General features: G+C 41.0%; 1 protein-coding gene across 1 annotated transcript in view; it reads right to left on the reverse strand.

The window, feature by feature from the left end:
• Nucleotides 1-1,298: 1,298 nt before the first annotated feature.
• abtb2b (ankyrin repeat and BTB (POZ) domain containing 2b) overlaps nucleotides 1,299-15,007 on the reverse strand; it is a 49,052-nt gene continuing 35,343 nt past the window's right edge. The window contains exons 4-17 of the mRNA XM_026919816.3: nucleotides 10,028-10,180; nucleotides 9,338-9,503; nucleotides 9,118-9,207; nucleotides 8,389-8,490; nucleotides 8,077-8,173; nucleotides 7,427-7,562; nucleotides 5,630-5,856; nucleotides 4,094-4,272; nucleotides 3,890-3,995; nucleotides 3,099-3,201; nucleotides 2,769-2,859; nucleotides 2,615-2,683; nucleotides 2,317-2,430; nucleotides 1,299-2,053 (exon numbers count right to left, since the gene is read on the reverse strand). Of these exons, the coding sequence (XP_026775617.2) occupies nucleotides 1,856-2,053; nucleotides 2,317-2,430; nucleotides 2,615-2,683; nucleotides 2,769-2,859; nucleotides 3,099-3,201; nucleotides 3,890-3,995; nucleotides 4,094-4,272; nucleotides 5,630-5,856; nucleotides 7,427-7,562; nucleotides 8,077-8,173; nucleotides 8,389-8,490; nucleotides 9,118-9,207; nucleotides 9,338-9,503; nucleotides 10,028-10,180 (1,831 nt within the window). The 3' untranslated portion in view covers nucleotides 1,299-1,855. The remainder of the gene's footprint in view (nucleotides 2,054-2,316; nucleotides 2,431-2,614; nucleotides 2,684-2,768; nucleotides 2,860-3,098; nucleotides 3,202-3,889; nucleotides 3,996-4,093; nucleotides 4,273-5,629; nucleotides 5,857-7,426; nucleotides 7,563-8,076; nucleotides 8,174-8,388; nucleotides 8,491-9,117; nucleotides 9,208-9,337; nucleotides 9,504-10,027; nucleotides 10,181-15,007) is intronic.

Consider the following 15,007-nt stretch of genomic DNA (forward strand, 5'->3'; position numbering starts at 1 on the left):
AAGTTTTTTTGTTAGGAGACACTTATTTAATGGAGGGAGTCACATGTGTCTGTGCTTTGTAACAGTCATGGTTCTTTGCAAAGTTTCCCAGCACAGGAAAGTCTTCAGGACAGAGGAGATTGTGCTTCACTTCACTACACTTCACTTTATTACACTTTACTTTTACTACGTCACTTCACTACACTTCACTTTACCACACTTCACTTCCCTACATATCACTTTATTGCACTTCACCTTCACCTTTACTACACTTTACTTCATTAAATCTATTGCACCTTAGCACAATGTTTGAATGCGACTCCCAGTAATTAGTGCACAAAACCTGTCTTCAATATTTCTAAGATGCATTTGCAATATAAATGAATAAAACAATAGAGGAGATTGTGAGTTTCTCTCATGACCCCACGTGACACCGTAACAAAGCGCGAAGGAGCCGCACGAGTTGAGAGCGTTGATGGGGAGAGGGGGCGTGGCTTCCAGGGAGAGTTCAAAACATCTGCGCAGATCATTCCAGACTCACATGAAGATTGGCTCATCTCCACTTTTTGCTGGGGAGAAAAACTCTGCTCTTTGGCGTATTTTTGAGTGGCACTAATATTAAAACTTGTATCAGTGTTACCTTAGCTTCAGGGCCAGACAGCGTTAAACTTTCTGCCACTCTGGAGCAATTTGCATATTTCTGAGTCCATTCCCTTCATGACGATGTGTCATAAGAGAGTGCTGCTGAATAGGTGACATTTTCTCCAGTCAGGTTGCAGCACCCACCCCCACCCCAAACTACAATACCCATAATGCAGTGCACCAAAACAAAAACCCTTTACTGCCTAACTGGCGTACTTTTGGCGCTCCTATCCAAAATGCCTACTGGTTGGCAGTTACACATGTTCACCCTGTGTATGTGTGGGTTTCCTCCCAGTTCTCTGGTTTCCTCCCACTTCCCAAAACGATACCAGTAGGTGAGTTTGCTACTCTAAATTGCCCCTAGGTGTGAACGAGTGTGTGCATGGGATCCAAAGCGGTTACTGAAGATAAATGAATGAAATTAGGTGGTTGGCTAAATTAAACTGAAAAAACACTTCTATAAAATTGTGAACTCTTTATAGCAACAGATTAATTGAGCTAATTAAATGTTTCAACATTGTTAGTACGCATAAGAGACGTATCCTGCTTTACCCCCAGCTTTACCCCCAGCTTTACCCCTTTGTCTGTCTTATAGTCCTTGTACAGGTAAAAGATTTTCTCTCAGTAAGTGAGCACTAAAGTGAATTAGTTCGTTTTCCAAGTTTAAAAAAATAACATTTGGTTTTATATTATTTTATTTGTTTGGCATAGAGAACAATAAAAAGGCAAATTAAATAATCTCACATTTTAAATAGAAAAGGTCCACTCTTTTTTCCAATACAGGTTCTATCTGCTGTAATTTAGCTTATAAAAACCCCACCTCTCCTACTCCATTTGGCCCAGTACAAGTCCTACCACGCAGACTTTGTAAAAATGACGCTTGTCAAAGGATAAAAGGAAAATTTCTGTGGGGTTCCTAAATAGCTTTGGATAGCTTTAGCTACAAGAATGCCACTGCATTCAGTATGTAGTAATACACATTTTACACATTTGTACATTGTACAGTCACATTGTCCATTATTACAAGCTCCCAATGTCTCTGTCCACATTGTTCCACTTCAGCTGCAGTCGCTCACAGTCTTTCCTAATTCACATTCATCCACATTGTTCCTCTGCTCCTCATTCTGACTTTTTTCCCCAGTCATAACTCTTCATCCTGTCTTTCTGTTTTTCTCTTCCCTGTCGTTGATGATCTGTGCTGTAATTCTTCATTCGTGTACTCTTCTCTGTCCTCTCACACATGCGATTTGATATGGAGGGAGTGCATCGTGTGGGTTAACATAGCCTCCAGTTCCTCCAGGAGCGATTCTCTCCCTGCAGCCGAGCGAGAGCTGGAGATCAGGCCACGGAAACTTTCTCTTTCCATCAGAGTGCCCATGTTCTGCAGGAAGTAGCCTTCACAGTACACACTCAGCTCTGCTGCACCCTGTGCCTGAAATATACACGAGAAGTTATATATGTTTAGTGTACTGCAGGTTGTGTGTGTTATGTGCAGGTTAAAAAAAAAAAAACGGTCAAATGAAACTGGCGGTTAAATAAAATGACTTTCTCTAGAAACAGGCTAGGTTAGTTTGCGCGATTAGACTATTTATTTTAGTACATTCGCATAAGAAACTGAGGCGGTTAAGCAGTTATGCCAGGATTCCCTGCCAAGCTCCCACTGGCTGTGTGGAAGGTGTGTATTGTTCTGCTCACCTTGGCTGTGTTGTACATACTGACTGCATTATCCAGGTTGATGTTCTGAGCACAGAGCAGTTCACAGTGGCGCTGCAAACTTCCTAACTGGAACAATGTCGCCACTGACAGCAGCTGGCAAAGGACAAAAAAAACAAACAAATCGGATTTCCAGCATGCGCATTGTTTTCAATGGATTGCCAATACCTTTCACAACATTCCCACAAATACATTTTATACAGTAAGAGCTACATGATTATTATAAATATCATCTGCTTCTATTTATCAGCTATCTTCAACAATTCCACTACAAACTTACCTCCAGCAGCTCAGGCACAGCGAGCTTCAGAGGCTCCGTCCCACCCGAATACAGATATGACATCATCACCTGGGGACACGTAATGTGAACGTGATCAACACTACATCTTAGCTGTTACACAGAAGAGGAATATAAGGGAATTCACAGCTGATACCTGAAAAATGGTGTACTTCACATCACTGATCTCGATCTCCTTACAGTGCTGGGAGCCATCAGAGCTGCTGGAGCCCAGAAGAGACTTAAACCTGATAGGACATAGACAGGAAACGTTTATACAGAGAAGAGATTTATAGTGTAACACTAAGAGCATTTCAGACAGAATGCTTTCTTATAAAGTATATGCATTTATGTAGAAAGTGAAAAAAACAGGCAAACCTGTGCCAACACTGTCACCACTGTACCAAGTGTGCTATCATTTATATAATCAGTAAGCCCTTCACCTTCCTTCTGTCCACATATAATAGTCCTTTTTTTATTATCTCACCTCTCAGATGCTGTGATCAGCAAAACCCTGTGAGCGTAGAACGGCTTCCCCTCCACCACAAACGTCACGTCTGACATTTCCTGGTTATTCAGGAAGTGGGGATCTGAAAAATGAGACCGAAGGCATACTGACTGTTTCTGTAAACTAGGAATCCCCCATAGTCTATCCATTTTCATTCATTTTTAATAAAAACCTCTTGGCTGTTATACAAAGAAGATTTATATTGATATTTATATTGAATAAAAAATTGTTTGCTATGGTGGTTTCAGAAAAAAAGAATACAGAAAAAGGCACAGAAGGCTCTATGCTTTTTTCCTCTTATCAAGAAATCCAAATTTTAATCTTTATCTGTTCTATAATATTTTAATACCACATGCTCCATCCCTATCTCTTTGTAGAGGGGACTACATTTGCGTATCAGAACCTGATTGGCCTTAATATTTTATGATGCAATAATACTTTTGTCACATTTTGAACACTAACTTTGGGGAACCTTTAGTAGTTTCCTTCCTTAAAACAGTGATTAAAACCAGATATTAATACCTTTCAGGGTGGATTCCACTGAAGAGTCCACTGAGGTTTTTAAAAGTGTATCAGGTTTTGCACAAATTTCCTGAAAGTCACTTTATTATAAAAGATCCCCCACTATACTTCAATCTACAAAATAACCTCTATTAGATTGATATGATGGAAATCTGCTGTATTGATGAACAGTACTTTATTCCATGACTTGAATTTGATAAAGTAAAGGGTGACTTTAATGACATAGCCGTCACACAGATCTTAATTACCGAGCTGTGCTGAAAGAGTGGTCTTCTTCTCGGAAATGACAGGAAGAGGGGCAGATCCGAAGCAGTGACTGAAGATGGAGCCTAACTGCTGCATTATAGCTTCACTCTGCAGGTGCACACACAGAGAAAATAAACAGTGTTTAGTGTGGATTTGGTCATGAAGCAGTTCTTTATGTTGTGCTGTTTACAGTGTTTGCTTGGTACCTTGCAGCTCTTGAGGATGTTGAACATGAGAGGCAGACCAACAGAGAGCAGCTCCTGTCCGTACTCGTCCTCCTTGATGGAGCTGAAGTCTCGGAGCAGAGACAGTGTGACCGAGGCTCTGGACTGTAGCTGGGCGCTGCGCAGAGACTCCAGCCACACATGCAGCTTCCAGGGCACTCCTGCAGGGGGCACCAGAGAATCAGTCCAGCTGTTCCCTCTATAACCTTCACTGGCAGGAAAGCTTGTCAGAGTCCACTGCACTAAACTACATATCACTATGGTCCACTGACCCCTCCTGTCCTTTTTAATGTTTATCAGTGTCTCACTCACTCAGTCCAGCTCTCACATCCTCTCAATTATTAACAATAATGATGCAAATATATACACAAAAGCCACTGGCATGAGTGTAAACAGCCAGATGGAGGTCAAGTGGCATACACAACAATCGCCTTTTGGATTCAGATTTACAAACATGAGTGATTTTTAATACTTTAATTTCACCTTGTTACCCTCTGTTGAACATGGCCTAAAGAAATGACTTTCATTTTATTTTCCTTTCTTTTTCCATGTTAAATAATTTTTATAAAAGGTATATAAGTAAGGAATAAAATATGATGGGGTGTAGTGTTCTAGGAAAATAATGAGTGACTGGGTGCTGTGATACTGCATGATGTGAACCTGAGTTACTGTTATCAGCCCAAAGTGAATTATTTTCTTGTAACAGCATGTCATAAAGTGTTTTATTCCTCTTACACCACAGCAATTATCCCACAGTTACATTTTTATTAATTAAAGGATGACACAACATAATTTTTATCTTATATACTTATGTTATATAGTTTGTTAGTTCCTGTAATCACTTACATTATAGCAGCTATAAGGCTGTTCCCTTACTAGTCTCATTTATTTTCTCTCTCTTGATGTTAATAGGACAAAAAAATGCAACTTGTCATATTACCAAGAAACAAGACTTTCTCGTGTCTGAAAACGTAAAGTTACAGTAAGTGCTGACACTGGAGACTCCTTCCAAAAATGCTGACAGAAAACTTCAGCATTTTAACAATTACATTTATGTGGAGCATCCAGCATTAAAGCCCCTGTGCAAGCTGTTACTATAGGAACGACAACTTGTTAGAAAGAGCGAATTAAAATAAACTTTGCGGCTGCAAATACTGCCAAAGCTGCTCTTATAGAAAATTAATCTGCACCTTCTGGCCAATCAGTATTGAGTATTCAGCAGTGCTGTTGTTTAAAAAATATAATACAGTTCCACTGTGTTGTTGGCCATTGATTAGTGAAACCTAAAAACTAAAATATTGTGATCATATATCATATAGCATAAAGATCAAGTATCACTTTATTTATCTATTTATTTATTTAGCCATATTGGCCATCCATAATAATAAATAATAAACACTAACTTTGATGTCAACAAAGAAACTGAACCACACAAAGGTTCATATTTGTAAGTCTTGTAAAAAATGATGTCCATTTTTAGTTAAAACATGTAAAACATGTCAAAAATAAGGGCGTTACCCAGAGAGTGCAGCTCCATGGTGACATCCAGGTAGCCGTGCTCAGCGCTGTAGAATGACGCCTCTTGCAGGGCCTTCATGCGGGCCTTACAGAGACGAGGCTGTCCTCCCTCAGAGGGCGCTGCCTCCTCCACCACCCCCACCACCCCCTCTGCCAAGATCTCCTCCAGAGAGAGCACATCGTCCTTCACCTGCTGTGGCTGAGAGAGCAGCTTCCTCAGGACGTTCCTGTAGCCGAGAGTGGAAAGAACATTTAACCTGGAAACACTAATGCTGATGGAACGCTGCATTCAGAACGCACATGTCTATAAAGATCGGTTCAAATGAATTTAAATGCCTTTAAACACAGCATCTTTATCTACTTAATAACATGAGCTATCTGGGCGTATTGTACTATTTCTGTTAGACAATACTGATATCACATTTGTACACTGAAGGTAATGCGATACAGCATACTGGTGTAGTAGTAGTATTTGCAGTTTAATTAAAGTAAGTTAAATATTGGACTATCATGTGCCACCATTACACACTTTACTTACTGAGCTCATTTTGCATCTTGTGAACAGTAAGCAGTCACTGTCTACAAACAGGTGTGTGTGTGTGTGGGTGTGTGTGTGGTTGGGTGTGGGTGGGTGGTTTGTGTGTGCGTTTACAGGTTTAAACAGGTAGCTTGTACGTATTAGGTCACACGGGCAATGAGATGGCAATGATGAGTCTTTACCGGAACTGAGTCATGAGTGTGTGTGCTTGTGAGGGTGTATGTGCAGTAGGAGATAGGACTGCACTCTAACAGTGCTCCAGTGTAGGTAAATAATCTATAAAGTCTCAGTGTCAGTGGCCATGTCCTGAATGATTTATACATGTGAAAGTGTGTGTGTTCATCAGCCTCTTAAAATTACTTCTAAGTATCTGATTAAGTGATCTTATGACTAAACTTACAGCAGGACCTAGAAGTCACATGACCAAACTTTCAATGTGAAGAAGAATTGACATTCATGCTTAAAGGTTCTTCAGTGTGTCAGCTTTATGCCATAACTAAAGTGCTTATGCTAACATTCTCCAGTTTGCTCTGCCTACTCACAGTACTTGACATTATTGTCTTTGTACTTGTATTTGGTGACTAGAATTTTAATATAGGTTCATCACTGACTCCAGTGAACTAGCACACAAGCTGGTACTCTTTGTATGCTATTGTCTAATTGGAAAAAAGGTGCAAATGTTGTAGAGTAAGTGCTAAAATTGTTGGTTTGATCCATACTTCATCTATATATCACCTGGCATGGTCCCAGATCATCAATGCTACAATGGGGCATCTTTCCTGTTGCCAGAGCTGTAGGTTATAGTTACAGCATCTAACATATTATAGATGAATAGATAATGTCTGCAACAACAGTTCTGATATTTCTATCTAAACATTATCACATAACTGACTCATTATTTATGATATCATTTACACTGTCCGGAAAGATACATGCTGTATGTCTATGCTCTCATTTGTTAACATCTAATTTTCTGCTGTTATGATCACTATTTTAGTATGTATTAGGAATCTTTATTAATTGCTTTTGCTCAGTTGTGTAGGAGTACCCAAATGACATCACTTAATTTAAGCAGCTGTGACTGATTTGTGTATTCTGGGAGGCTTGATGAACACAGGCTCTGGTTTCTGTCTGTAGGGGGTAAACCTACACATCAACTACATGAGTGTAATCACTTCCTTCTGTGTAGGGGGTACACTGAATGTGTGTGTGCGTGTGTGTGTGTGTGTGTGTGTGTGTGGAAACTCTGTAGGGTGTACCTGTGGCCATGTGCAGCAGCATGACTAAAGCAGTTCATGTCCTCGTAAAGCGATGATGTAAGAGTGTTTCCTTCCCGGGCCCTCTGCAAGGGGTCAGCCCCCCTCGCCAGCAACAAACTCACCATCTCATAATTCCCTGCAAGAAGGAGAGGAGAAAGCACGAATATGAGATGTAAATATGAGAAGTAAATAAATAAAAAAAGTGAGAAGGACAAATGGGTGGAAAGAAAAGATGGGATGGTTAAATATCTTAATCGCTGGTTAGAAAGTGTGCTGCACAGGCAGCTGTAGAGGGAGCACGTGTGTACTGTGGTGGTTCTCATCATGCAGCTATGTGTGGCCTCTCCGAAATCCCTACACAGAATGTCCCCACACACTTTAAAAAGGATCAACCAGCCACAAACTCCCTCACCGCACCCTGTAAATATGCATGCCATGCAAACACACACACTGTGCACACTCCTGACCCAATTCAGTCAGCTCCCGTTGCTTAATTCATTGTCAGGCTTCTGCGGGCTGCCACCATGAGCCTATTTTTGGCCTCTCTGCAGTAGATGAGCTCGAGAGTGGCACAGAGAGAGAGACTGAGGAATGTGCAAGGCTCAGGGCATGGCAAGGTGCGCCAGTGTATAATGAATCCGGGTACACACCTGCTGCTGAAGCCAGCTGGAGCGGAGTATCTGCACAGCTCTCCTGCCCATTACGCACTGCGGCTCCCTCCACATTGGCCCCGGCATCCAGGAGGAGCTGACCACACACACACACACACACACACACACACAAATGCACAGTTAAGAATGTACAAGAAGAGCATAAGTATGTGAGAAATCATCCATAAGATCCACGTTTTCATGTTTCAACATTGCTTTTTTAAAAACATACTCCTCCTTATTCATGTCTATATCTCTCCCTTTTCATGTCTAGAATATTTAATATGCAAATTCTATGAATAACAGGCTCACCTCTACCACGGAGATGTGTCCGTGCAGCACTGCAAACGTGAGCGCGGCCCAGTGGCGGCTGTCTGGGTGGACAGAGGGGTGTTTAGAAGAGCACACGGGCACCTAGTGGAAACAAAATACAGCTTCAGGCCCCATGCTACATAAAGCAGCAATCTGTGAAGAGTGATGATGAGCTGCGAATGCTGGTTCACTTTTTAGGAACACATATTTCTTGGAACTTCTCTCAAAAATGCATTTTTTTCTTTTATTCAATATGTCTCCAATCACACTATGGAACTCTGTATTATAACAGATATGACAAATGATGATAAATAGAGTTTTCACACAGAGCAACAGACAAAATTGTCACAGTCGCTCAACCCCTGAACTGACACAGCACAGGAACAAACTGCAGAAAAACAACCCTTTAGCACAAAGAAAGAAGACTAGAAAATTTCATTGTGTTAACAAACAATAATGGCCTCAAAAATTCATTTTGAAAATGTTCATTTTGTTTTGTTTCAGGACACATCCGAATTTTGTTTTAAACATTTTCTAATTTTCTTCTTTGTAGATCAGTTGTAAAACAGAGATCCATTTTTTTCTTTTTTTGGGGACATGGGTGATGCAAACTTTTGCACTCCGCTGTAGCTCTGAAGTCTTTTGAGGGAGCAGTCACATTCCTGGCATGCAGTAAAACCAAGTACTGGTCATGGCGCAATCTAAGCAGTCATCGCTGAATGAACTCACCGCTACGTCCGGATTGGCTCCGGCGTCGATCAGCATCTGGACCAGAGCCTCGTCTCCAGCAGCGCAAGCGTACATGAGTGGGGTCATGCCCTGCATCGCACACACAGCAGGAGAAGGAGACACATATGAAATCTGACTCGAGGTGGATATTGTTGTCAAAGCTCAATATTAAGCATTCTGGAAACATAATTCTCTCAATGGAATGCCTTGTGTGTAATACCTGATCGTCCATACTGTTGACTCCGTCTGGCCCCAGCAGCTCGATGGCCTGCCCTATTAGATCTGTGCGGCCACAGTTGAGCATGCGAAAGCCCAGATCCAGCTGGAACTTATCAGTGGCGGCTTTGGCATCCAGCCGTTTGAAGGAACTGAAACAGCACTCTGGCCTGGAGAGAGAAGAAGACAGAGATGGAGGGTGGAGGGTGGGAGAGAGTGCACTGGGGTCAGTTATGATGCATAAAGATAATATGTGAGAAAATATGAGGGAGAGTGAAAAAAAGGAGGACAGCATTTAAAACTAGATAAACCAGTTGAAGGGAGAGAAGGCGTAGGAGGTGGTTTTATGACCGGAATAAAAGTGTGTTTTTATTCTTACAAATCATTAAAAAAGCCAGGCCAAGGTCCTGACATCAGCCTGTGGTCTGAATCACTAGGCGGGTGTGGCATATAAAGTCTGAGGGTTTTGCAGATGGTATTTGTCCACTGATACAGTAATGAAGTAAACGCTAGAGCAGGAGTGAGCTCATATGTTGTGCTGTTCACCACTGCGGGCCTTTTCCACTGCGAGTTAAAGTGTGGCAATTTTACTACATCTGTTAAATGTTTATATGGGCATATTATAAGGAAAATGTCAGTCTAGCCTGTGCTCAATTATTTTAAAGGTAAAATGCAGCGAGAGCAGGTCTCTTACTTTAGGAGTCGGGGTTCACAGTCGAGCCCCGGTAGTAGCTGCCGTGCTGTCTGTCGCACGTCATCGCTGTCCACTAACAGGCTGCGGCGGTGCTCTGCGTGTACGATGGCCACACGCATCCACTCCATGAGGGGCGGCAGCAGGAGGAAGGGCCTGCACAGGAGACACACATCACAGATAAATGCACTGGTACAGTATCAATGACGTGTGTGGCTACAGAGCTCTTCCTCTTCCTTTCTTTGTCCATTCCAACATTTGTAGACTCAGTCCTCCACCTTCCTCAAAGGTTCTCTGGAGGGGGCACTACTTCCTCTTCATAGGGTTCTGTATTCCCCAGGACCTGGTACTAGATGGAGCCTTTTTTAAGGAGTGTACTACGTACCCTGTAACCATAGCTACATTATTGGGGCAAATACACATTGATCGATATAAACTAGTCTTTAAAGGTGTAATTAGCAATAATGGTGCTTTTGAGTTTTGAAACTCAATTCAAACAAATATTGAATATACAGTATACTCAAAGGTTCTTCAGCTTGTCCCAATGAGGGAGCTTTTAAAGGCTCTATTCTGAACCCTACAACAGAGAATTTCCATTTTGGTCAAAGTACATCCGGGTAGTAAGAGAAGAACTTTCCAAAGAATCCTTGAGGAAACTTTTTTCAAGCGTGCATGTGTGTGCATAAGATGAATGCTAATGGCAGAAGATTTACATCCAACTAAAGGTGCTTCCTGTCCTGATTGGCTGGATCGTTTTCGTATATTTCCCAGTGTACAGTCTTAAAAATAAAGTTAAATACAGAACCCTAAATTGTCCTTCATTTGCCCCAATGGGGAAACACTTAAAGAAGAAAGCATTTCCCATTCAGTCCACATATAGCCCTCCTAGGCTAAGAACACTCAATTATTCAAAGAACTCTTGTGGAACCCTTTTTTCTAAGGGTACATAGAGTTTGTGTTGCCACAAAGACCACAGTTTCTCCTCTAAGGAGATATTTTATTAAAGCTTCTGGATGTGAGGAGAACTTTGCCATAAAGACAAAAATTATTCTGACTTAAAAATCACTGACCGCACCTTTAATCTGTGTTTGGACCGTCAGGCCACAGTGTTTAAAACTGAGCTCTTGTATACAGAGTCTAAGTCCAAGCTTCAGCAGGATGGACTTTATCTTTCAGCACCCTGGCACATCATGACCCCACAGCTGCTACTGCTCACACTCCTTCCTCACTTACACACACACACATACACACACACTCACTGACCATACAAATACACTCTCCATGTGTGTGTGTCTAAAGGAAGACACTTATGTCTAAATAAAACAGCACTTGCCTCTAATAGTGGATGCATTATGCTGAAAGGATGAGTGAGCAGAGAGGCTGTAAAGCCAGCAGCACTATTATTAAAGACAAGTGATTTAAATAGTGTCAGCTATGAAGAAAAGTTTGATGTGTAGCATCATAACATGGGAATACATGGATATGGGGTCACATAAAGAACACCACAAGGATGAAAACACTTCAGGGAAGTGTATACAAACTTGACATGTATACACGATAAGAAAGACACATAGTTTTATTTTGGAATGGTTTTGTATGTGAAACTTTTGTATGTGAAGTGTTTTAGTGTGTTCTTCTCTCGGCACTTCAGTAAAGCAGTGGTGTCTGTGTGCCACCAGGGGGCGTCTTTGGCTGTGGTCCTTGCTGAAGTGATGACAAGTATACCCTACTGTCTTGGAAGGCTATATCCTTTTCATTATTTTTGGATGCTTTACATCCACGTGATACAATTTACTCTTACAAAAGTTACTGTTAATATGTTTTATGCTTGAACATGACCTGAGATTTATAGGGTGTTCAGCCAGTTTTCCATTCAGAGTAATAGCAAGAATCTCTGGAGCAAAGCATCCATCTAATAGCAACAATCTCTGGAGCAAAGTGTCCATCTAGTGCTCCCATCAATTTTTAAGTGTCCTTTAAACTTACTTCATCTCTGAGTGACCCATAGCACAGGTTCATAGCTAAAAGCAGGGTAGATAAATCACTAACCCGGCCACCCAGGACAAGCAAAAACATTCTGTATCTATATATAACTGTATATAATCTTTTAATTTGCAGTTGCCCAGAAAAATCCTAAAATCCTAATCCTGAATCCTACAGCCTGCCGCACTACACACATTGGCCACGCTGATGGGAGAAAAGTTTCTATTAGGATTAATTACTGTACATAGATAACTGATAATCTTTTCCGAATCAGGAACACACATTTGTGTGAACACTGAGCCAAATAAAGTCCAGCGCAAAGCTGTCATATACCTCTCCCGCGAGCACAACATGCAATCACCTCATAAACATATCTAGTGATAACAGAGACTTCGAATACTGTCTTTTTCAGAACACCACAGCTTGAAGTGAAAGTTGACTGATTGATAGCCAATGATTTTTAGTGAAGGTGCAAAACTAGTGTGCTATGTGATCATTTATTTATTCGTTTCTTTTAGTCTATATTAATTCATGTCACTAGCTAACTAAATCGCCATTCGGTATTACATCATTTTAGCTTCCAGTTTTTAGGCAGTCAGTTAGAATTCTGGGAAACCAAAACATGGGACTGGGTAGCACACTGGAGTGTTTACTTGCCCAGTAGGCTAACTAATCAATTTATGATCTACTTGGAACTCTTTTTAATAGGAAAACAATTAGTTGTAGAGTTCAAACATACAAACCAAAGAATCCTAGGGTTCTAGATTTAACTTTTTTAAGAATGTACAAATGTTTGCTGTAGATGTTCCACAGCAAAATCTTTATCACTTTGGAACGGATTGCACGGTTTACAGCCTACCATAAAAGGACACTTCATCCAGAATGCTCATGGTGCTCACAGTGGAAACAAATGTGTGCTAATTGAGCCTTATTCGCCATATTATTCTTCGCTGTTATATCATTCTGAGTGAAGTATTTCCTTGTAATGTTTTATCCAGCTCAGTGTTGAATCCATCATCAGTATAGCTTTGTCCCACAGTGAAGATCTGGATCAAAACCTGCTGCTACACATCCGCCATCCTGCAGAGTTCTCATACTCCAGTGCTACTTAAGTCTGGATCAGGTGTGTTAGATTAGCGCTGGATCCGTAGCAGTAGCCGTGATATACAATCAACTTCACCCTTCTCTAATCCTAACATAAATCATTAAAAATAAAAGATTTTGCAAAAAGAACACTGGTTTGTTGTTAGGGAGAAGGTGTGACAATGGGGACATGGTAAAACACAGGCAGCCCACCGAGAAGTCTGGCAGTTTAACAAGACATATGCAAATGAAGCACACAGGGTGGAACGAGGCGTTCATTAAGGAACACAAACATGCGCAAGGGAGATGAGTCCTATCAACAACAACGGAGGAGAAAAATAACACGCAGAGACACATTAAAGCTATTCTTAGATATTGAAAAAAAAAACACTGATTAGAACAGAAAAGACAAGAGTTTGTTCCAGGAGTCAAAATAGTTTAAGAAGTGTGTAAAAGATCAAAATGGAAAAAGAGAAAAGATGGAGAAATGGGTAATACGAAGTAGCTTCATGTAGCTTTATGTTTGCTTTGATAGGTTGGAAAAGTTGGTAGTAGTGTCAGTAGTGTTAGTTGATCAAAAATCACTTTTTAAAGCTAAACTCATTATAGTCTGCATAAACATTTCCAGGTTTCTTAGTGGAAATTACGAGTGCTACCAGGCAGCATTAGTCCTAAGCTAGGTTTTAATTTTTCTAAACTTAAAATTCAAACAAACGCAGCCCTTCAGAATTCCCATATTGCAGGGCTGGGCAATATGATGATATAATATCGATATCTTGACAAATCGCTCCACAATAAACTTATTTTATTAGTAGTATATGTTTGTACTAAATGCTCCGTTTTTATCTCTTTGCTGTTACATAATTGATTCTTTGTAAATCTTCCATAAGACTTTATCATGTTCAATAGCTGCTTTATCCTGGTCAGGGTCGTAGTGGATCATGATATGATAATTTTTGCCATAAAACTCACCCCTACACTAAGAAATAAGTGCTCTGAGAAAGGGAAATCCTCTGTTATAGTGTTCTACATAAAAACAAACATTAAGGGTTACTCCAAAGGGACATACTGGAAAAAAGAACCCTTTAAAGTGCTAGATTTAACCTGTTTTCTCTGAGAGTCATCTGCTGTAATTAAGAGTTGATATGAGAGACTTGGACTATGTAAGTGAACATATCCTGTAGATGTTCTGCACAGTTCTCTGCTGAATTCTCTCTAATGAAATACATTACAAAAAAGTGAGTGTGTGTGCTGAAGATACAGTGCGTGCCACTGTTAATGGCTTGTATGTGTTTTAAATTGGTCTCTAATTTGACCACATCATCTGGAAAAGAGCACAATGGTTTGATTGTGTGTGGATCTCTGTGTGTGAGAGTGAAAGATTGAAAACAGCGACAGGCACTACTGGAACGATCGGATCGGCCAAAACGACCCGGCATCCTGCCAAAGAGGACTTCCACTAGCACTTTTCCATCTCTAAATGTGATTATTGATCCTTCAAAAGCTCTCAGGCTTGGAAACAACTCATCTAGAGTTAGCTTTGGTGCAATAAAGCTACTATGTTAAAACCTTTGGCCTCCTCGCACCCCCACTAACACATATTCACACACACACACACACACACTACCTCATTTGATGAATAGTTCACTCTTGTGACCTGCTGCTATCTGAATGAAACTCAAGCAGTGTGAAACTCGAACCCTTCCAAACACTTCTAACCTTTGCTTTGTTCACTTGCCACAGGGCTACAATGCTATACATGACGGGCGTGTGTGGGCCCCTGGTGCTCTCACTCGCTTGGCCCCTGGGTCACACCTCAACCACGACCCTCGCATCTGATTCTAGAGCTCGAGTTCAACACCCTGAAATCTGAGTTGGTTCCACGGGCCACATCAAAGCCTGGTCGAGCATAGGGCT

Source organism: Pangasianodon hypophthalmus, chromosome 9, assembly GCF_027358585.1.
Source record: "Pangasianodon hypophthalmus isolate fPanHyp1 chromosome 9, fPanHyp1.pri, whole genome shotgun sequence".
Classification (NCBI taxonomy): Eukaryota; Metazoa; Chordata; class Actinopteri; order Siluriformes; family Pangasiidae; genus Pangasianodon; species Pangasianodon hypophthalmus.